At 31.2% G+C, this 25,011-nt stretch overlaps 1 protein-coding gene across 5 annotated transcripts in view; it reads right to left on the reverse strand.

The window, feature by feature from the left end:
- LOC142326694 (uncharacterized) overlaps window positions 1–25,011 on the reverse strand; it is a 59,042-nt gene that overhangs the window by 28,330 nt on the left and 5,701 nt on the right. For all 5 annotated transcript variants that reach the window (XM_075369333.1, XM_075369324.1, XM_075369351.1 and 2 more), the window contains exons 3-5: window positions 16,012–16,212; window positions 6,665–6,748; window positions 963–1,040 (exon numbers count right to left, since the gene is read on the reverse strand). In XM_075369333.1, the coding sequence (XP_075225448.1) occupies window positions 963–1,040; window positions 6,665–6,748; window positions 16,012–16,212 (363 nt within the window). The remainder of the gene's footprint in view (window positions 1–962; window positions 1,041–6,664; window positions 6,749–16,011; window positions 16,213–25,011) is intronic.

Raw genomic sequence — 25,011 nt, forward strand, 5'->3', positions numbered from 1 at the left:
AGTGCTTGACCTTACACTGCATATGTCCCCTCTGTAATGCTCGACTGTTGGAAATAAGATGTTTTATATATATATATATATATAATTTTAGAGCTCAAATCTCTTACCTTATGATTTCTATTTGTTTCTTCATCTTAAGAAAGATCTTAACAGGAAATAGATTTAAACATTTTTATGTTTAACAACAATAATGAGATGAAAGAAGTCACAATATGGTTTAAAAGACTGATAGTAGATTTCTTATGATTGGGAGATACAAAAGCTGGTACTCAAACTTGTACTTGAACAATGACAATGATTATGATTAAAATTGAAGATGTATATATGTTGGTGATGGTTAATTATATTCCTAAATAAATATTTTAATTAAATTCCAAAGTCTGTATCCTTACTTTCTGAACATGCCTTGTATTTTACAGAAAATTTACAAGGAAAACTTTTCACTACTTTAATTATGAAAAATTTCACTTTTTAAATAAATTTGCAAAATTTAATTGATCTTTGATAATTTAATAGTAAAAATCAGAAAAATCTTATTATTAGTGAAATTTGGTTACACTGTTAAAATATAAGTAATACTTAACATATTACCACAAACTTTGTTTTTTTTTTACAACTTCAGCTGAGCTACAACATGAAGAAAAAGATGAACTTAGAAATCAATTATAATATAATACCAAAAAAAGTAATAATTAAAATAAGCCTGATATTAGACAATTATAATTAGGCAATAGACTACAATGCAAATCACAGCTCAGCAGTTGATCTAGAAGTCTTAAGCCAACTAATCAAAGATAACAATCAAAGTACAAAAAATAAGGTGGGCACAACTTAATTGTAACAAAGGACTATGATACAACACGGCTTAGATTAGTTAATTTATAATTTAATTTATCAATGAGTAATACTGTTACATGTTTACATACTGCTGATTATTTATAAAATAACACATTATTACATACCCACTTTAAGATCATTCAGTTTTGTCTCCAAAAACAGATTTCTCTCTTTGACTGCATTAAGCTGATGAATGATTAAACCTGAAAAATAAGATTGTCAGAGCAGATTTCATTATTTGAAATTAAAAGTAGCACATGTACTTGTTTAATCACAGATAACACAAACATTCAAAATACAAATTTATAATCTCAGTAACAGGGACTAAGGAATAACTTACTACCTTTCACCAGCAGCTCTCATTTTAATAAAATAGTAAATTGTAAGACTGGGACCCTAGATGGAAGCAGACTGCTTCTTGGCAATATGCAAATCACACCAGCCAACATATGTAAACATAAATTGAAAATTTAATAACTGCACAAAATAAAAAATCTCTTTAATTAACCTTTAATTTTTTGTAAATATAATTATGTCTGAATTAATGTACATGAGAGCGTTAACAAACATATAAGAATGGATTCAGCTTGATCAACCAACACAAGAGTATGAGGATGACACTCATACAGAAAGGCTGCAGTAGATAGCACCACTTTATCAAATATTGTCAATTTTTAGTATAATCTATTTAAAATCCTATACAGTAATATAATATTGGCTAACAAAATCACACACACAAATTTATTACTTTAACATATTTATCATTTTAACTTTTAATTAATATTCTATTATTTGATGATGTAATTTTATGTATGGAATTTTTAACTTTAAATTTTGTTTTTAAAGTTTATATCTAAAGTTTTAGGAAATTCTGTTTTATTGTATTTATCAAGAATTTATTTTATTTATGGTGTATTTATAATATGCAATTTTACATGCATATATATATATATATATATATATATATATATATAAATTGTAAATTTTATAATTATGATTTAATTGTATTCAATTATTCTTGACTAATGTGGAAGGGATAAATCTCATTCAGTTCTTCTTAAACATAATTATTTTTTTCAGTCATTTATAATGAAATTAACAGTTTCTGATTTTGTTTTAATCAAAATTTCTTGCTCTCAGCTATGACCTTACAAATTCACTTTTTTACAGCTTAAAACAATATTTTAAAAACAACTGGATTAATTTAATCCTGATTCTTTAAGCAGTTTTCCCATCTCCAGTTTAATTATTCAAACCACGATTAAAAATAAAATTACACTTAAAATAATAATTTCAACATCTACCACAATTACATACTATAGGTAACAGATTATGATATTTTCATTTGAAATATAGAAAAAATATTTGTATACAAACACTTCCCACATCTTCAGTTGAAACTGAATTCTATAATTACATCATACATAATACTTTAGACAATTTGATACTAAAAATTTTTCTGTTTTAAAAATTCTGAAAGTATTATGAACGCATATGCAAATCTTGCTGTCGAGTACTGTAATGATTCCAGTACTTTATAATACTATTCAAAATTTTAAAAACAGAGAACAATCTAAAATAACAAATTTTTAAAATAGTTATATAATATAATATAATTATAGAAGAATTCAATGCCAACTGAGGATGTGGAATGCCACAAATCAATTCTTGGAAATTAATATGGTAAGTTTAACTTACCTAATTAGTGTGTTATGGTGGTTTATATTTAATTTGATATATTATATATGATCAATCAGTTATTATTAATGGCAAGCTAAAAATATATATATATATATTTATTATAAAGTTTACTTTTACTTCCCATTTTTAAATTAAAATCATATTTTATTTCTCTGTTTGCTCAATAAAAATTTATGCCCAGTAGAAATAGCAGATACATCAGCATATAGCAGACCTAATCATTATGCCTAAAGACAATGTTATGTATACTGTTACACAAGCACAAGGTAACATATGTGACATGGAAACTAGTATATCAAATCAAGGCTATGATTCCCATGTTTATAATATATTCTGTTGTAACTTTTGTAGAAGTTTCATGTTGCAGCTAAATGAACCAAATTGCAGTGAATTAATAGTATAAGTGACTACCATTTTGCAAACATATTGTGCAACAAACAATAAGATTAAAAATGACTGTGCCTAAAGAGGGCAAAAAAATGAGGCTGCCATCCAAGTCACAGCACTGCTCCTACATTAAATAATAAAATTGAAAATAAAACAATTTTATGATTTTTTAATGAAATTATTTAGTTTTAAAAGTAAATTTTATGAACAGAAAATTAAATAACTTCAAGTGATATAATTTTTACTTCCTTGTATGAAGTAAAGTATGTATTGTGATCGAGAAAAAAATCAGTTTTCAGATTTTAACGGAAATATCCATTTTAACCACACCTGAATCCATTTTGACTAGTTTTGGTGTGACATCTGTATGCACATATCTCACATAACTCAAAAAAGATTAGCTGTAGGATGTTGAAATTTTGTATTTAGGACTGGTAACATCTAGCTGTGCACCTCCCTTTTGAATGCAATCAACTGAACCAAAAGTGTCCAAAAATCCCCAAAAATTTGGATTTTCAACTTTTTCTTAACTGCAGTAATAAGCCCTCATTGAGAGATTTTCAGTGACACATCATAACTGGTATTTTATCTTCATTGGTTCCAGAGTTACAACCAAATAAAATTTTAATTAATGAAATATTTAGATCTTACAAGGGAAGGTACATCAGTTGGAATCAGACTTCATCTCCTTTTCTTTTTTTTTAACTTTTTTTAATTTAAATATATTGATTTATTAATAATTAACCCGTGATTGTAAAAAAATTTACAATAATAATTATTCAATAATAAAAAAAAAAACAATAAAAAAATCAGAAGTTATTAGTGGAATAGAATTTGATGTACTTTTAAAAATGTGTATATGTAATCTAACAGGCATTAATTACATATGTGTATATATGATAGATTTGGTGAAACATCTGATTATTTAATATTAATTAAAAATTATAATTTACTTGTATTATTTTTTGGATTTTCTTGTTTAATTTCTCGTTTAAAGTAAACTACAGAGTGACTGAAAAATAGACCCTCACAAGAACAACACATGCATTGAGGCATACATTCCCGATCTTTAATAAATTGCAAAAAATTCTTAACCTTTAGTTCATTACTCCTCTGATATTGCCAGACAATATTCTCCCTAAGTTGGAGTTGATCATCATTTCGTTTATTTGTATTTTGTTCCCAATCATTTAATTGCTCTTTCATTTGATATAATGCTTCTGATTTTAATTTGTATACACGTTCTCTAGTTTTCAAATTTTCTCTCTCTTTATATTCATCATCAAAAGGAATATAAATCTTAATCTTTTTATTCCTTCCTTGGTCTTAATGTTGTCTTCCTCTTTATATTTATCTTTTGTTAATCTTTTTATTCTTTCTTTGGTTTTAGCATTTTCTTTCTCTTTATATTTATCTTCTCTTAATTTTTTTATTCTTCCTTTGTTGTTAACATTTTCTTCCTCTTCATAATCATCTTCTTGTCATTTTTTGAGATATATTTCTTCATGTTATCTTTCTTTTTCCTGTATGATTGGTTCTTTTTCATTTTTGATTATTCACCAAATAATCTAATAATGAAAACTGAATATTTTACACCGTAAGGTCGAAATTAACATTTGTAACCAGTAATCAGGAGTTCACTAAACAAGATAGTTTAATTATTAACTTTTATTTATACGACACACCAGAAATCTGAAAACAAATCAGCAACTCAGGAAGATATGAACAATCCTGATCTAGTAATATGATTAATAAAGGGACTTTTACTCTATCCCAATATTTCATGTAAGATTGTTGAATTATTAATTGTATAAATATTTGATGTTAATAAAAACTAATATTTCAGCAATTGTGTAACTGTCCACTTTATTAAAAAAATTGGAGGATCGTATCTCACTTTCAAATGAGATAAGTTTAAATGAAAGGCAGAAAAAATATGTATATGTAATTTAATAGGTGTACAAGGAAGTCATGGGGTGTCCACATCTTATTTTTTTAAGTAAAATAATTTTAGTTTTAAAAAAAAATATTGTAAAATTGAAAAAAAAATTATAAATCCAAATTTTTTTGTTAATTAATTTCCTCCAACACAACAACTAGCTCTAAAAGACCATTTTAAGTTTCTGTATAAGTGCAATGAATGTTCAACAATTAACAAGAAAAATTTATATATAGAAAAAATGATTTATTCAATGACAATGAAACTTACACTACTTTTCAACAGTCTCCAGCAACATTTAGACACTTGTCCCACTGTTCTCTGAACTTTCTGATTCTTGCAGAAAAGGATACTTTGCTGTTTGAACCATTTGTGCAACGCTTTTTTGTCTGCTTAGATGTAGTTGAACTTCTTGTCAGGTAAAAAGTAATTGGGTGGGATGAAACAAATGAAAATTGGATGGGATGTGGTCTGGGTACCTCCCAGCCCAACTTCTCGAGCATTTCTCCCATTCTAACTGTGGGGGCACATGTCATGCAAGAGAATCAATCAGGTATGATTGATTCTCAAAAGGTATTTTGAGAAAGAGCACCCTGATGTTTTCGCCTTATCACGGGTCTCACTTTCTGTTGGAGCACGTTAGAATAGAACTCACTGTTCATGTATGTTATTCTTCTAAATAGTTACTAAAAATTCGGCCTTGTGAGTTCCAGAAGACCATCAACATCACTTTACTGACTGACATGTCATATTTGAATTTTTTTGGTGGGTGAATCAAGATAAGACTTTGCAGTCTGGATCTGGCCTTGAAATGGTGTATCCACGTTTCATTACAAGTTATTATACAATCTACGTACAAAGTTACCTTCCGCTTCAAACTGTTCTTTGAGCTCAGAACAAATACTGGGTGTCTTTATGGGCTTGAGTCAACTGTCTTGGAACCCATCTCAAAAACATTTTGCCATTATTCTCCATGTCATGAATGATTGAATGCGCGGTTTCAACACTAATATTACACAAACTAGCAAAATTTGGGAAATTTTGACTTGCCTGTCTTCATGAGATCATTTAAGCAATTTTGCAGCATGGTAATCAAAACTTAGACTGGCCTTTCAGAGCAATGTAGATCACTCATACTTGTTCTCCCTGAATCAAACTGTTTCACCCACTTATACATGTAACTGTGGTTTAAGCACTTATACTGTTTCAACATTCTTGAGTAAATTTCCGCCAGTTTCACACTTACTGATAGCAAAAATCTTCTCATTGAATGCTGCTCTTCTGCGTTTTCATTTCAAGCAGAGCTAACATTCTGAAATCAAGAAAAGAGTTTATATTTAGATTAACTATGATCAAACATTAAATGTGTTCCCAAGGTTGCTAACTTGGCCCTCAAAGAGTTTCATTGTCATTGAATGAACCGTTTTTTCTTTAAATCAATTTGTCTTGTTAATTACTGAATGGCCCTCATACATACACAATTGAATGGATGATTAAAAAACAAGCAGTTGGTTTCATAGACTCGCTAAATTAGATACTAGGCTTAATTATAATTACTGTGCATCCATTACTTTACTATATATTTATTTTGTCTACTATATGACCAGTACTTTTATATGGCAAAACTGACTGTTTAACTGACACCATTATACACTGTACTTTCAATTTTTATACTGGTGTCTTCTGGTGTGCATAATGTATAATATAGTAGGAAAATAGAATATTTAACAGAGTAAATTAATAGTTTATAGTGTGCAGTTTATTACAAGCTAAAAAAAAGTCACATATAAAGTAACATACCTACTTTATTATTTATGTCAGGATCTTTCTGGTATTCAGGTAAACTCTGCCAAACAAGGATATCTAAAAAACTGGGCGTTAAATCTGAAACAAAAAAAAATAAATAATTTTATTTCCGTCAGGTTAACAACAAAACTGTCTTACAAATAACATAGAAGTATTTAAGTTCAGTAGAACATTGATCCAGTTAGAAATAAATCTCTGGAATCTGGAACACTATGTGGAAAAGTATAACAAAATTCATACTAAAATACACATACTAAAATTGAATTAATTAAAAAAATTAATATCTTTATTATATTTTACAATAATATATCATTTAAATATAATTTTTATTTTATTTTACAATAAAATAATCCAAAATAATAAAAGACTACAAAAAATTATCATTTTTGGACGGACCTTTGAGCTGAGAAAATCTGCAAAGGCAACAATCTAAACATAAAATATATTATTAGCCAGCCTCTGTGGCATGAGTGGTAGCGTCTTGGCCATTCATCCAGAGATCCTAGGTTCAAATCCCAGTCAGGCATGGCATTTTCACACACACTACAAATCATTCATCTTATCCTCTGAAGCAATACCTAAATGATGGTCCTGGAGGATAAAAAATAAAATAAATAAATTACTACTAACATTGCTGAAGAACTCTTTTTACTGTAACTTTTATGCTTAAACTATCAGTAGTATCTAGAAACAAATTTAATTTCCCTGGGATACTGTCAAGTGTGTTGATAAAAAATAAACTATACATGAACAAAGGAGACTTTCCATACACCACTACTTATAAACCAATTTTTTTTAGATAACTGCAGGAAATATAAATCTGTATAATAAATATAAATCTGTTTATATATAAAAATAATGAACACTCACATAAAAAAGACAAACACCTATTTTTTCTCTTACATCTTGGTATTAGTGAGGCAAACAGTGCTTTGTAAATCCTCAGCGAAATTATAACACAGAAACCATTCAGACAACATAATCAGAAACTGCAACATTTGTACCTATATACTTCAAGAAAAAATGAGACATAACTGAAATATCTCCATAAGGCTTAAGTTATAATTTCAAACCACATCATAATTCATACACCAGAGCACTACTAAAGAACCAGCCTAAACACTGATTTACATCGAGAGGAATTTCATGGCAGTAGCATTAAGAAAATTGTGTCACACATAGACATCTCCAAAACTTTTCTAACACTTGGATATAATCCTAGATTTGTTAGGTAAACAAAAAGAAACAATTGAAGAAAATTCTTAAATTTGAATCTGTTTATTCTTTATGCACTTTAATGCTTTATGCATTACATGCTGTCTTAACTCTTCCTAACAGTATTTAGTCAACAGAAGCATTTTTTCAATATATCACACTAATACTGTTAAAAATAATGTATTCTTTGATGCCTGTTTCACTGATTAGGTGTGAAAAAAAAATGAGTTAATAAAAAATAAAAAAAATACCTGTCCCACCGATTGGTAGCTTAGGTGTATTAATAAGATAATATGAAAGAAAGATAATAAGATAATATGAAACAATTTGAATAAGCACTTGCATATAGTAAGACGAGTTGTAGCTTCTTTAACTGCTATCATAGCAGGTAATTATGGAGAAGAAAGATGTTCTTGAAAAGATGCAATAGACCTTTCAGTAATTTTTGATGGTCAATATGGCTTCAACAACAAATTTCAAGCTTTCTGTACTGTGAGGTTGAAAGTAATATAAAATTAAATGAAAGTTCCATGCAATTATTTTTTCTCATTCTCTTGCTTTTACTAACTTTTATAAATCAATGTGATGGAATACTCTTGGGTAAAACAGGACACAAAGTAGTTCCCAAGGATAGTTCCAATTTTACCCAACTTAGTCATTAGAAAATACTTAGAAAACACCAACTTAGAAAATATTTAAAACACTATGACACCAACTTAGGTATCACTAGGAAATATAAAACCAGAAATTATATGAATCAAAAGTAAACAATATAAGAAGTTAAAAAAAAGTGGTAGGATAAATAATTTAAAACAAGAAATCGATATGTTATGTAGTTCTAGTAAGAATTAGTTAAGAAAGATGAGCAAGAATTTGATTAAGCAAATTTAACAAATTAAAATAAAAATGATGTTAAAATAAATAAAAGAGTAAGATAAGTATTTTCATCAGGTAGATTCAGAGTGAAACCCTACAAGTTGCACAACCAAACTCTTCAGTACAATGGATGGTTAAAAAATACACATAGAAAAATTAAAAATGTAAAAAGACAATGTTATAATAAATGTCAAATTTATAGTAAATTCACATAGTATGGAAGTCATAATAGGTGACGGATAAGTAGAGAAGTAGTTGGGAAACAGCAATATGTCAAAAAATGATTCTGAGATGCTATACAGAAATTCTAGAGAGAAGATATCATTACCTCACCAAACATAGTTTCTTTAAATCATTCACTCACATGGAAAAGAGTACTCACTCCTGGGAATGGCACACCCCCCCTAATTTAAAATCTAAGATTAGATTTACTTTCAGTGTTTTATGACAGTTTTTTTTGACAGTTCACTTTTATATTTTAAAAACTCATCCCAACTTTACTGAACGTACTCCAATAAAATATATTTCAGTTGAGAATGAATGTTAAAAATTTAATGAAAATCTTAATGTTTTATTAAGCACTTCAGAATGGTTTACTTTTGTTTTTGGTCTTCCGTGAAAATTTTTCATTGAAGAATAGAAATTTTACACTATGGGCACCAGAAACACTATCATTAACATTAACAAGAAACCTATCAATACAATTAACATCACAACCGGAGAAATATATTGTAATGATTTTATCCATATTTAAAGTTAAGTAGTTACAATCCAATCAATGAATGATTTTTTTAACTAACAAAGAATTTTCAAATAATTTTAAACAATTATCTTCAGATGATATACTGTAATATTCTGTGAAAAGGATAACAATGAATGCTTTAAGATTCTGACGGAAATTATTATAAGGGAAAGTGACCACAGCAACTTCCTTATATGTTCTACAACTTAAGTGAAAATCTATATTTTATACTTGCTTTTATCAAAAAATAGATTTAACCAGTGTACACAGCTCCTCTGACCTCATTGTAACTATGTTTTTTTCATTAATAAGAAGTACATTAATAATCAGATGTTTACCAACATGATAAAACAGCTGAATCGTATTATATCTATATCATATAAAGGTTTTTCCAAAATTAGGAAATTTCTGTTGGGGAAACTTTTCCTAATGCTATGCTGAAGGTGTATCAATATCATTGTTTTTCAAGATATTTTTCTTAATTTTTTATCTGGGTCAAATATAAAACATACGAGGTGCGACAATAAAGTAATGAGACTGATTTTTCTTTGCAAGATGTGGCAACCCTGCAGCTTGTGTAGGCACACCATCTTTGACCTTGGTCTATAAGCTACTTCTAGTCCAAGCGGCACATTGATGCAACTGCTCAGTCGTGAGTTGTGCTGTAATAAGTGAACATGTGTTTGTGTCTCTCGTCACAGAAATGAAACCGCAAAATATTGCGCAACGGTATGCCATTTCTTTTTGTGTTAAATTGGGTGAAAACGCGACGACAACTTATGGTAAGCTTCAGAAGGCTTTTGGAGAGGAGGTTATGTCAAGAGCTCAAGTTTTTTGGTGGCATAAAATTTTTAGTGAAGGCAGAACGAATTTTGAAGATGAAGACTGCAGTGGACGACCATCAACCTCACGGAAAGATGTCAACTTGACCAGGGTGCATGAAATCGTACGATCTGATGAAGATTATCTGTGAAAATGATTGCAGAAGAACTCAACATCAATCGAGAAACGGTTCGTCTAATATTAACTGAAGATCTTGGTATGAGAAAGATTTGTGCAAAAATATTCCCCAAAAATCTCACACATCAGCGAGAAACACGGAAAAATGTGGCAGCCAATCTGTTAGAGCAAACGGAAATCAATCCAGATTTGTTGAGCCGGGTTATCACTGGTGATGAAGGTTGGTTTTTTCAATACGATCCAGAGACAAAACGCCAAAGTTCGCAATGGTGCTCAAAGGATCACCCAGACCAAAAAAAGCTTGCATGTCAAAGTCAAAAATGAAATGCATGCTTGTGTGCTTCTTTGATTCCAAGGGAATTGTTCATAAAGAGTTGGTGCCTCCTGGACAAACAGTTAACCAATATTTCTACAAAGTAATTTTAGAAAGACTTCGTAAACAAGTTCTTCGTGTCCGTGCCAACATTGCTGATAATGGGATTCTGGATCACGATAATGCGCCATCCCATACTGCTCTGTCAATTTTTAACCTCAAAACAAATTTCAGTACTACCACAGCCACCTTATTCACCAGATATCACTCCGTGCGACTTTTTTCTATTTCCATGAGTCAAAATGTCGGTCAAGGGACACCATTTTCAAACAACACAAGATGTGACGAGGGTCTTGGAGGATATTACAGAAGATGAGTTCCAGAAATTTTACCATCAATGGCAGAAGCGCTGGAATAAGTGTGTGCAATCAGAGGGGAACTACTTTGAAGGAGACAACACTAAACATGACTAAAACGGTAAGCAACATTTTTTTCACATCAGTTTCATTACTTTATTGTCACACCTCGTATGACTAATTTATCTACAAAGGGTAGAGGAGTATCCATTGCTTCTAGAAGCATTAATCCTGCTATTTCATTCTAATAGTTTAAAACATCTAGCAACTACACAATTATTATAATATACATTACTGAATTCATAATTTAGTTTGATTCAAACATTTACATTTCACATTCATGAAACTAAGCTCTGGTTGAGATCAATCCTTACCAGCAATTTCCCTAATTTTATAACAGACAAATCTGTTTATTACTCTATACAATAAGTGCCCGCTATAATGGACCTCAGTACAGTGGACTTTCAATGTAACAGACTATGTCAAGTTGGCCAGCCTGTAAAAAATATAGCATCATTCCTAAGTCATGTTGGAATTATGGCAACATTAAGCACCACATGACACATTGTACAGTATTTCCGTTATGGTACAGTGCATTTTGTGATTTGAAAGAAACTTGTTCCTGTGTTAATTGTTCTTGTTTAGTTAAGTATGTACAAACATAGTAGTAGTTTGTATTTATCAGAGGTGTATATGGGACATTCTTTTACAAACCGAACACCTTTCTGACCGACACATTTTTGATTTAGCAAAAACATTTTTCACGTGTTCTATACGACAAAAAAAGATGTACCTCGAGGATTTTTTTCTTTTCATTTTTTGGAAAATAGAAAGGATTGAAAATTCAATCAGCGCGCGGATCACAGTGCATGCTACTGAATCGCACGAGGAGTACTGACAAAGCGGAAACGGCCAATACGCAGCTGATTCGAAGAACGCGCTAGATTAATTAATTTTTTTCATATAGTAATAATTATTTCCCCATCGATAAAAAAAGCATTTTCGAAAGGAAATGTGACAGAGAACACGATAGAAATATTAAAAACTTGATACGTTGGTGGGGCAATTGTTAAAAATCGATTTAAACATTTTAAATGTTTATAACAATTTCAATTTGTAAATAATTTTTTTCAAGTACTTTTTTATTAAAGCTCGTTCTTTTACCTTTAAAATGAAAAAAAAAAATGAAATCTGTAGCTTAAATAGAACCAGAGTTATGAATTTTTTAAAAATATACTACAAGCCAAAAATCACCAAATTCTTAAATTTTCAATCCTTTCTATTTTCCAAAAAAATGAAAAGAAAAAATATGTCTTTTTTTGTCATATAGAACACGTAAAAAAAGTTTTAGCTAAATCAAAAATGTGTCGGTCAATTTTTGACCAAATCTGTACGGTTTGTAAAAGAATGTCCCATATATAAAACTGTATATAGTTTTTAAGATGCTTAAAGCTGCTCATCTATGCGCTTTAAAAGATATCATGCAAAATATTTCTGTCCATCACAATTCTTCCAAAATAGCTTGGCATAACTTGGCAATTTTTGAAGATTGGTTTTTTAACAAATTCATTCCTGCCATGAGACAACATCAAGAAGATATTCTCAAAATACCTGGTGAGAAAGAAAAGTCTGTTTTAATTTTAGATAATGCTCCGGCACATTCTGTATAACAAAAACTGGTTGTTATGATGGCAAAATAAAATGCTTGTTTTTAACACCCAACATAACCTCTTTAATACAGCTGATGGATCAAGGTGTGATACTGGCGTGCAAAATGTTATACAAGGCAAGGTATTTAGATGAAGTACTTACACCACACTTGAAGATGAAGATGATTTGATTGAAGATAAACATAGGGAAAAAACTATAAACAACATAAAAAGATATTCAATAAAGTCAGCAATATTTAATTTAAATAATGCATGGCAATCACTGAAAAAGGTGACACTCATGCTTGGAAAAACATTGGTATAAATAATGACAATGTTGAAAAGGATTTGGAAAAATATTTTTATGAAATGGGTGGATTTCTGAGGAGAAAAAAAATGACTGAAAATGACATGCAAGAATGGTTTGAAGATGGTGATACCAACCCTGAACATAATTATGAATGACGAAGAACTAATTGATGAAGTCCTTCTGCCGACTGATAATGATTCTGAAGATGATGAGCCAAAAGAAGAGGAAGTGATTAAAAAACCCAGCCTTTCTAGCATTTGTGATGTGGTTGATACAATGACATGCAGCCATATTATGAAAATTTTAAATGTTTTAAAGAAATTATTACTATGAAAAAGCAAACGCAGTCATGTAAGCAATTAAAAATTAACAATTTTTACTCCCTTGTTCAGTCAACTTCACGTCAGCAGGCTAAATCAAACATTGTACATATCTAATTTTCTTTCAATTTATCGTAATCAATATTTTAAAAGTATCATTGTGTAGTGCAGTGTGCAGCTGTGTGGTTAAAAAAATAAGATTAGTTTTTCTCTTTGTGTTTACATATTTTCATTTTTTCTCTTAAATTACGTATTTTTATCTTTGCTTCCAATCTGGGCTTAGACCATGTAATACAGGTAAAACAATAAAATCTCAGGAATGGTCGACCTGAGATTGTACAAGACTACACTTAATTTACATTTATACATATCAACCTCATTCATCCTCTGAAATAATACCTTAAAGTGGTTTTGGAGGCTTAAAAGAAAACAAAAAAAAGAAGTACAATAAAAAAATGAATTCAAATTTATTAATTTATGTACAGTATTAATATAAGCTATTTAATAATGAAATGTGATTATATGTACTTTGTAGGCCTGAAGATAAACATTAAGTATAGGCGTACTGTAATACTGTACTACAAATTTGATATAATAGACTTTCCCAACAATGAACAACAACATCTCACAATTAGTCTGTTGTAGCAGGCACTACTGTAGTAAAATTTAACAAGATTATAAAATTTTTTATTACCATAATATACCCCAGATTATTTAGGTGCTTAGAATGAATTTTACCTAGGTTACTTATATAAAATTTTTTTACTTTTTGAAATACATTCCACAGATTCTAAAAACCACTATTAAATCTACCAACAACTTACTCATGCTCTAATTGCACAAAGTTTTACAGTGGGAAGATGATTAAAACAAGCACATACAATGTAGAGTCAGCGTAGTGATACAGTTCATTTAAATAAGTCATACAAGGGTGAATCAATATAAACAGTAATTATTTTTTTATAAATTTATTGATTAATAATATACACATTTCATATCTTCATTATTTCTCTATATAGTCTCCTGCATGATCTACACACTTTTGCCAATGATTTGGAAGCTTGAATATTCCTTGTTCATAAATGTTTGAGAAGGAGTCTACAATCAATTGTACATGTGCTTCTTGATGTATTCATTACTTTTTAATTGTTCCCATCTAAGCAATTCTTTCAGTGGCGCAAACAAAAATAGTCACAGGGGGCCAGATCTGGATTGTAGGGAGGGTGGTCGAGGGTTTCCCAGTGGATTTTTTTCAATTTATCCCTTTTCAAAATCGTCGTGTGCAGCCTGGTGTTATCACGGAGAAGGATGACATCTCTGATGGGCATAACCCGTCTCTCATTTCAGTAGAAGGCTTTTGTTGACTGTAGCAGCTGGCAATAGTAACCGCATTCACTGTTCATTGACTAGAAAATTGATGAGTAAAATTCCCCTTGAGTCAGAAAAAATCATTGAAAGAACTTTTTTGACTGACAGATGGGTTTAGGCCTTCACTGAGCAGCCTTCATCCATCCTTCACCACTCCTTACTCACCATTTTTTGATTCTGGAGTGTAATGATGGCCTATGTCTCATCACATGTGACAATGCATCTCAAAAAATCATGACCTTCTTAACAAAATTGATTCAGAAGTCTCACAGATTACCAACCTGACCTATTTTTGATTTTCAGTCAACAACATCTGAACCCATCGAGCAATAATTTCTCTAAAGCCAAGATGATCAGTGATAATGGATTGAGCGCTCCCATAGCTGATACCAACTTTTGATACGATTTCTTCAACAGTGAACTGGCGATCACCTTTGATAAGCTCTAAAATGGTGCACAAATGTTGTCAAGCTGTAAGACTTGACCTTGGATGTCGATCATACTTTCATTATCTACACTTTCTCACCCGCCCTTAAATTGTCTGGCCCACATATACACTTGATTCTAGGAAAGTGCAGCATCCCCAAACTGTACCTTTTAATGAGTACAGTTAAAGTACTATTAAGTACAGTACTAAAGTACAGTTAAGTACTAGTTTTAATGAAGGCGTTAAACCTTCATGTGGGTTTAACGCCTTCATGTTAAAAATTTTATGATTATATGTTGTGCAACAGATGATGGAACCTCTTGCTCACTCATGGCTGTACTGACAACAGAACAGAGAGGAGAAGCTAACCAAGCTGGTTCCCCCTCTCTAACACACCAAACATTAACTTCCCACTCTGCCATCCAGCTCAGAACACTTGCCGCATAGAATAGCAAAATTACAGTTTAAATTTGATTCATTGTCGTAAATAAAACATCTTAAACAACAATCTGGGTATTCTGCATGTATTCAAAATGTCCACACCTTAGCATACTCGAGCATTATCAGTGATATTATAAATGAACATACAGACTAAAAATGTAAAAAACCTGAAAAAAATCCTCCTAAATTTATGAATTTCAAACTAAAAAAAAAAAAAAGTGTTAGCATTAATTGAAATATAAAGTAACAACAATAGCACAGATTTTATTTTTCATACAAGTTAAAAATATTCAAAAGTTTAAAATTGTTTTTGTTTCTTATTAAAAATTAATATTTTATACACTTAAGAAGCAAAATTACTTACTGTCACTGCAAATAACCATGAAAGATGATGCTACTGTACAAAGTACTATAAGCGATATAGAACACACTATCTCGGATGTGTTCACAGTATTATTAGTGTTATGATACATGTTATAAAATTCTTCAGGAAAAACACAATAGTATCTGGTGATGCGATTATTGTGTTCTGCTGCATGTATCTCCTCAATCCTAGGCACTAAAACTAAACCAAACAAAAAATAAATAAAAAGGGATTTCATTAAGTTACATTTTTAAACCATAAATTATCTTGTTAAAATAATAACATGTTGTTGTCAATGGATCCAAGAAATAAAGATTACTTATTTTTAGAATGTAATTATATTACAGTATAATATTATTATACGATTCCAAGTTACGGCTTTAAATACCAGGTTGATTCAAACATCTAGATATTAATTAAAGTAACAAAAAACATCAAGCAAAAGCCAGTGAGCTGTTTTCTATTTTTTATACTATTTATTTTAATAAACTACTTATTTAATAAACAAATTTTAATAAATTATCGGCTGTGAACTTAAACTGGGAATTAGCAGCCAGTGGAACAGATTTACACAAGATAACTGCTAGATGCTGGCTTCTTACAGCTGGACAGAAAGCTCTCAGCTGGCTAAAAAGCAGCTTTTAATACCAACAATGTGCAAAAAAGCTTGTGGGGCAAAGCACATGCTAACTGGCCAAAGAAGACTGAAAAAATTTTATGTTTTCTGACAAGTCACAATTCTTTGTTCAGGGGGCAAAAGGATCTATACATTAGAAAAGCATCAGATGAAAATACATCACTGGCTCATACCCAACAATCAGTTAAACATTCCTACAAAAATTGTTTTGAAGTTGTTTCACATTTGAAGATACTTGTTCATTACTTCCAGAAGATGGTATGTTGAAAAGTGATTGATATATCAAGATTCTGAAGAAACGGGTTATGGCACAACTTCAAACAAATTCCCACAAGGCAACAGAGTGTTCCAACAAGATATGGCACCATTTCATGCTGCTGAAAAAGTGAAAAAGGTTTTTGAAGAATGGGATATTAAAATTCTCCCATGGTCAAGTAACTCCCCAGACTTAAAGCAATTGAAAATTTTTGGCAATAGTAAAAAAAAAAAAAAACACTCAAAAATGAATTGTACCACAAAAATTGATTTCATTAAAGTAATAATATCCATACGGTTTTGTGATGAAATCAGTTAATTACTAGATATACACAAACCGTATAGGATGATCTTTTTTCTAAATAAAGTACTTTTTATTAAACATCTGTATTTGAATTAATTTGCATGCTACTATATGCACTGACATTGGCATATAACATTTTAAAAAAAAAATTATTACAATATAATTGTTAAATAGAAGTTACATTTATAAAGTGAAATTGTCTGATGCTAGCTAATGAAACAATATCTTCTGCATAGGGTAATAGGCAAATAAGTTGTCCGTTTATATGAACTCTGCTATCTACATATTCTTCTGCAATGTTGGTAAACAATGAAAATAATAAAGGACTTAACAAATATCTTTGTTTAATGCCAGTAACTATCTTGAACCACTCAGATATACCCTCAATATTCCAGACTGCCGCTTTTAAACCAGTATATACATTTTTAAAAGTATTATCCATTTTTGTGGTTACTTTGAACTCTGTGAGCTTAAAAAAAAAAATGTATGCCATTTAATACAGTTAAAAATTGGACAAAGAACATAAATATCTTTTGCTGTTTTAAGCTTTATCAGAATGACAATATTATCTATTGTTGAGTAGAGCCACTGAAAGAAACCCTGTCTGAAACAAACGCAGAAAATTTTTACCTTCAATCAACTGTCACAATCTATTACAGCAAATATTTTACAGTGCTGCCGAAAGATATAATAAATATTTTGCAAACTCTTTTAAATTACTCTTTCTAAAAATTACACATTTCTTAAAACTTTCAGGTACTACATCCTTCTTCATAAATTACTTTGGTACTTACGTATTAACGCCACCGCAGATACAGCTTTATTTAAAAACAAAGTAGTCAATCGGATTTCGGTGGAAAATGGGCCAATATAGAGTTTAATATAGATTCAAAACAGTCTATTAATTTTAATATAATTTAACCAAACTTAACCTACGCTCGCATAACCTTGACTAATTAACACCGAAATTTTTTGAGTATTTATTTAATAAATTCAGTAATTATTGCAATTATTTAAATAATTATCAATAATAATATATTATCAATAATTGAATTTATTAAATAAATACTCAAAAAATTACGGTGTTAATTAGTCAAGGTTAGCGAGCGAAGGTTAAGTTTGGTTAAATTATATTTATAAAATAAATAAATATAAATAAACATTTCTTAAAATAAATAAAGAGACTAAATAAAATAAATACTCAATTTTAAATAAAGCTGTAGCTGCGGTGGAGTTAATACTTAAGTACCATTACTTTATATATATTTAGCAGTTTTACTAAGAAATGACACACTTAAGAGATTTTACCTTTCCCTGGACCTTAGACTACCTACAAAACTTTCTCTAAATCAGCCATAAAAACTTAGCATCCAGCTCTTCGCCTGCTAAGAACATCTCTGCATGATAAACCTTAACAGATTTAGCAACCTTTAAAAATGATAGAACAATCATCCATTGCTATGATTATTAGACAGAAATTTTTTTCTCTTCAGTATATTGCTGAAGTTTCCCAGAATTTTTTTAAATTTTTATAGTATGAATACATTTATTTCAATAATTAATTTCTTATCTCTGAAAACATTTTTTTTTATCTACTGTTTATTACTACTATTTTTGTTGCTCCTCGATGACATCAGGGTTTGTGTTCCTAAATTGTGACAAAAGTTGGGATTTTGTATACTACTTTCAATAAACTTACATTTTCATCTGGATTATCAATCCAACAATTTTTGTATCTCACAATTAACTGTGAAACATTCTGCTGGCATGTTATTGTTTTATCTGTAATTTTCCATTAAACCATTAAAAGTAACAGAAGAATATGATTTTTCCTTTCAATCAATCTCAAATTTATAGCAATTGGCATATGATTGAAAAAGGTAGATGTCAAACCTCAAAAGAGCAGAATCAACTCAGAATCCTGTGAAACACACATAGATCAATTGCAGACTAGCCTTGTCCACAAATAAAAGTGAATTCATCCTTGATATCATTCTTTGACAGATTAACTAATCAAGTTAAATTCTTTAGACAGTGAATTTGCCACATAATTTCTAGAATATTTTTTCAATGTCCCAGGCAAAGAATATTGGCAGTACATCCCCAGAAATAACTGACTCATTCTCTTTTATTTCCATATAATATATTGGTTCCACCAATTGAATCATAATCAATCCTAAATGAATTAACAGCATCCTTCTAAGGAAGGAATTTTCCATCAGCTAGAAAATCATTTCCCCTCAACACAGATAGATTGCACAGGGCACTAACCTTTTACTAAACAGTGTCTTGCATTTATTACTTATTTATTGATTATAATAATGTGAAATTTAAATGCTGGTGGCATCAACTTTCCCATATTTTAGCAAACCTTTTAACATTAAATAAAATTGATATAAAAAATCAGCCAGCCACAACTTGCCCTGCACATACCTGATTCTTTACAAAGTTTAAATCTGCAACTAACAAATTCTTACTACACAGCTCTAAGATCATATTCTGTAAACTATATCTGCTCAGAAGCATGAACAGATGGTCCACTTTGTCAATTCTTATTAACCTGTGGAAAATTAAATTATTCTACCTTCTTAAAGATTCTGCACTCTTCATTGGTTTTCCAAAGATTTTTCAATTTCTGTATTCTGCTTTTCCAGAGCATAAATTTTTTTATTTTGTTGTTTTATGATAAAGTACAATGTTTAATTCATTAATTTCTTTTAACAATATGTTCAATTTCCTGGCATCCCTTTTCTTTCTGGTTACTTAAAAATCAAATTAATTCTACTTTACTTATAGGAAAGAATAGGCATGTCTGGATAATAAACAGATATATTTTTTATACATTTTATTTCAAGGTTAAAGTTCAGATCTTTATATACTGTTGAAGTCTATTCTGCACTATGGTGATCAAAAGGGTGAATGACATAGGACATATGATACCAAAAGCTGTACAGCAGCTATTTATTAAAGAAACTGTTCAGACTACCTAAATAAACACCTTCCTATGCCTTATAATCTTGAGAAAAATATTTTCTAAACATCACTGAATTTTTATTTTCAATATATTCAAAAACGTCTTATCACTGAATAGCTATCCAAAGGTAGCTTTCAAAGAAATTATTTAAAGGAAAATTCACTGGTATGAAGCATAAGAATAAGCAATCTGTTCAATGTCCCATTCCTTAATTATTATGCCAAGAGATATTGGGCTAGAGAATATTATTCACTGTGCCAAAAGTAATTTGAAAATCATACTATGTGCAGGGAATTAGCTTCTTATGGATTATAATTACACTGATTGCCACTTCAAATTAATAAACTAATTTTTTTAAATATGTATAAAATGAACATACTTAAATAAATACTCATTCAAAGGCAATAGCGCAATGTATTTATTATAATATATTTGGGGAGGATGTGATGCATTTTGTTGAAAGATGTCCAATCCATAAATGTTTCAAATTTAAATTTTTTACAAATTTATTCTCAGTGCAGGTAAATTAAGACATTGTCTGGAGGATAATAATTGGACAATGGCATGGCACTGTAAGCTGCCATGGCAGTTCAAATATAGCTTATTTAGAGAATTTAATTATTAATAATGTATTAAATGAATACCTTCAAGGTTTTAAATGCATTTCTTGATTATAATTTAAATTCTCATTATTTCTTATTAATTACGTACAATACTGATTTTTTTCTTTTTTTGTAAATATTCTCACGTTGCAATCTATGTAACATATGTTTCTGTGTATCTATGTAACAGTGAGTTTTGTTTCCTATACAATATGAACATTGTAAATTGCTGTTTTGATTATAAATGTTTTATCTTTTTTTTGACATATACAGTTTTTCTTTTGGGTACACATTTAGTTTTATTTGTATTTTTTTTTTTATTAAAGTATATTACTGTCATAACTGGAATGCATATAGCAAGATAAGTGAGGAATTTTTTTCACTGTACATTGGAATGTAATCTATATATGCTCTATATTTTAATTATTTATATTTTAACAAGTAATTGTACTTCATTTTTTATGACAAAGATTGTAGAACTACATTAGGATTATGTTTTTGATAACTATCTCTCAGACAGTATTAGTCCATGTAAGTGACAATCTTTTAAGTATGTAAATGATTCTTGAAACCATTAAGTTTCACATACAAAATATCAGAACTGCTGTATTCAATTTAAGCAGTTACTGGTTAAAAAGCACACTGTACATAGTACAAATATCTGATCTTGTGCAGTGCAAGATGTAAACTAAATAAAATCTTAAAAAATTTAACAATATCTGACTGCACAAGATGTAAAGGGCCTCATGTAGTCAAGTTATTAAAGATAAAGCAACTTAAAACTAACTAAAAAATGTCACTGCACTGATTGTCGACATCAAACACCATCTTGTCTTGGATCCGTCCTTAAATATATGGTGTAATTTTTGTAATCATCAATAAGATAGATATTTGAAGGTTTGTTTGACGATGAAATTCAGGTTATTACATTTCACTTTTTCTAACATAGACTCAATCAATAAACTGCAGAATCAGCAACTGGGGAATTTTCTGAAACGAGATGTCCTGCATTACCGGGAGAGTAATAAAATATTTTTCCATCAGCTCATTGATTCAAATCCCTGCAGGTTTAGAATATGTAGATCAATAATGGAAAATCAATTCTCAAAACTTATGGATACATGTTTTTACCAGGAAATGCTCTTATATGAGCTGTGTATGTAAATAGCAGTGACTGTCTCCTGGGCTGCAGTTGAAGGACTCCAGCCTCAGACATCAGACTTTTTGTGGAACTTGCTCAGAAAATTCCTTTGGCATATCTAATGCCTATATTATGAATAATACTGAGTTTCTTTAATTATGACTTCCTAGCAGATGGTTTATTATTTACCATAATGAATTAAAGATTTATACAGATGCAGTAATGTTTCATTGACTAAATCCACACTTAATATTTGAAAAACATTTCATAACATTAAAGGCTTTTTCATTTGGTTGAAATTGTTTCTTCAGGGGAACTGCAAGTAAAAAATGTATTATAAATTAGATTCAGAAATTCACTTTGTCTGGTACTCAGTGCATGCCTATCAAATGTTAATTTTGGATTACAATGTGGTGAACATTTCCTGCAGAAATGGACATTGCAGGTTTAAGGAGAAGAATGGAATTCATTTTAGTCTACTAGATACTCTACCAGACTAATCTAGATAATCGTTTTATCTACTAGATAGTCTGAGGCACTTTGCAAGTTGTATTTCAATAGAGGGATATCATGTCTAGCATAAAATAATTCTAACATCTACATACATATACTCTTACCACAACATTAGTTATAAATGCTAATTTGTTAACTACAATAAACTACTGCTACACGGTGACCATATTTTACTGTTCTACTGGTTCTACTGGTGGATATGTAGTTATAAACATTTACAGTACTGCAGTCTTTGTTGAATTCCTACAACACATGCAGTTGTTCTAATATGCCATATATAAACATATATCATGTCAAATCTTTTCTCTAGTGAAATGGCAATGAGGAGCATTTTTGAAGTAGTAGTGGTGGTGGAAGTCAAATCTTCAGGAGGTAAACCAGCAATCCTAGTGTTTTCCCTTAGTTGAGTCCATTCCTGACAGACAAAGACTGAGTGCTCAACTGTGTCAATTTCCTGACAAAACAAGCATGTTGGTGTACTTCTTCTGTCCATCTTATGCAGATATGATTCAATACAACCATGTCCAGTGAGTATCTGGACATGAAAATTCATCTCCCCATATTTCCAGCTGGTCCACCTTTCTAGGTCAGGGATCATCCTTATGGTCCCAGCACCATTATTGCCAACACCCCATCTTTCGTTCCACATGCAATTGGTATTGAACCTCACCTCCCCTTTAGAGGTTCCTGCAAATCCCTGACTCCATTCTGTGATTAACAGGTCTATGGGAGGAACTCCTGCCAAGATACATACTGCTTCGTAGGATACGAAGCAGTATGCAGGATATCGCACGAATATTATGCGATATCCTGCAGTAATGCCAAGTAGTGATTTTCTATGTATTTTGACTAGCCTAGTCAGATTTCTTTTGGTATTAACTGTATTGGTCCATGCAGGCGCCACATACATCAACATAGACGATATCACCGTCAAGATTATTCATCATTTAGAGACTCTAGGTGCCGGATGAGAAGATGCCAATCTGCTTAACTTTGCCAACATATTCTTAGCTCTTCCGTAAGCTTTAACTACGTGCTCAGTGAAGGAACAATGCCTGTCAAGGGTAACCCCCAGATATCTGACCGTAGCCGTCTCCTGAATCAGTCGACTGCCAACCTTCAACCTAATGGGGCGCACTTTGCATCTACCAGTAAATAATATGTATTGACATTTGTCAAGTGACAGCGTAAGACCATTTTGCCTGAGTTATTGGTCAATGGATCGTAAGGCCTCGTTTCCTTGCACAAACCTCGTCCTCGGACCTACCTGCAACCATCACTGCCAAACCATCCGCATAGACTATGGCCGCAATAATATCCGGAGGAATCCAAATTCCTTCGGATATTGGATTTTAAGTATTCCGTCAAAGAGGATAATCCATAGAAGGGGTCCCAGGACGGAGCCCTGTGGAACCCCTCCAATCAACTGATGTCTGAAACCTCCTTCCAAAGTCTAAACAGAGACCCACCTTTCCTGAAAATATTGGCCGATCGGCAGATCAGGTAATCACTAATGCCCTTAGCTCTTAAGGCATCTATTATATTCCGCCAAGAAACCGAACCAAAAGCATTCCAGACATCCAATAATATTAGAGCTGGAATACCAAGTGCCGCTACGTACCATAGTGGCCCACTCCGTTACTTTAACAATGGCTTTGATGGTGGATTCACCCTTAACAAATCCGTACTGGTGATCATGTATGCCTTCTCCTGCCCAAAGTTCTTCCCAAAGCCTACCGGCTAATATTCTTTCTACCACTTTCACCATATTATTTAATAAGCATATCGGTCTATACGCTCCACCTATTTCCTCCAGATGGTGTTTGGGAATGAATACTAATTGTGCCTCTCGCCAACATGGAGAAAAAGATCCTTCCTCCAACTCGGTATTTACCATATTAAGGATATCACTGGGCATCCGTTCCATAAGACCATTGATCACTTTGGCCGGAGTCCAATCAGGGCCCGGACTCTTTCTATTATTAAGTGCACCCACAGCTGAGACCAAATCCTGCACTGTAAATCTTCTTCGTTCATATTTAACAGAAACATCCACCAGATCCTCTTCACATGGAAACAATCATTCCAGTTTACTCCTGGCCTGTGTCTCAGACAATACCGGTAACCACCTACCAAACCGCCCCATGGATCATCATCAAGCTCCTCACATAAGGACTTCCATTTGTCTTTCTTAGCGGTCTTGATCTCACAGTGCAGCATTTTCCTAGCTTCCCTAACCCTCTGAATAGCATCCAGATATCCGTCTCAACCATTCCTTCGCAATCATTGAGCCAATCTTTTCAATCTTTGGTACTCCCAATGAGCCATATTAATCCTCTGAGACCACTAATACACCAGTTTTAACTCCTCTACGCGCAGGCATCAATCTATTGATTTCTCTCTCAATAACTTCCTGCAGAGGTTCCGGTGTCAAAGGATATCCCTCACTGAATTTAATCACAACTCATTCTACAATCGAGTCCACCTGCCTGTTGTTCAGTACTGGCGAAGGCCCAGTCCTTTCCCTCAAAAGCGGATCCCCCACCTCCAAAAAGGTTGCCTTATTATCGCTTC

The sequence above is a fragment of the Lycorma delicatula genome, chromosome 1, assembly GCF_047948215.1.
Source record: "Lycorma delicatula isolate Av1 chromosome 1, ASM4794821v1, whole genome shotgun sequence".
Taxonomy (NCBI): Eukaryota; Metazoa; Arthropoda; class Insecta; order Hemiptera; family Fulgoridae; genus Lycorma; species Lycorma delicatula.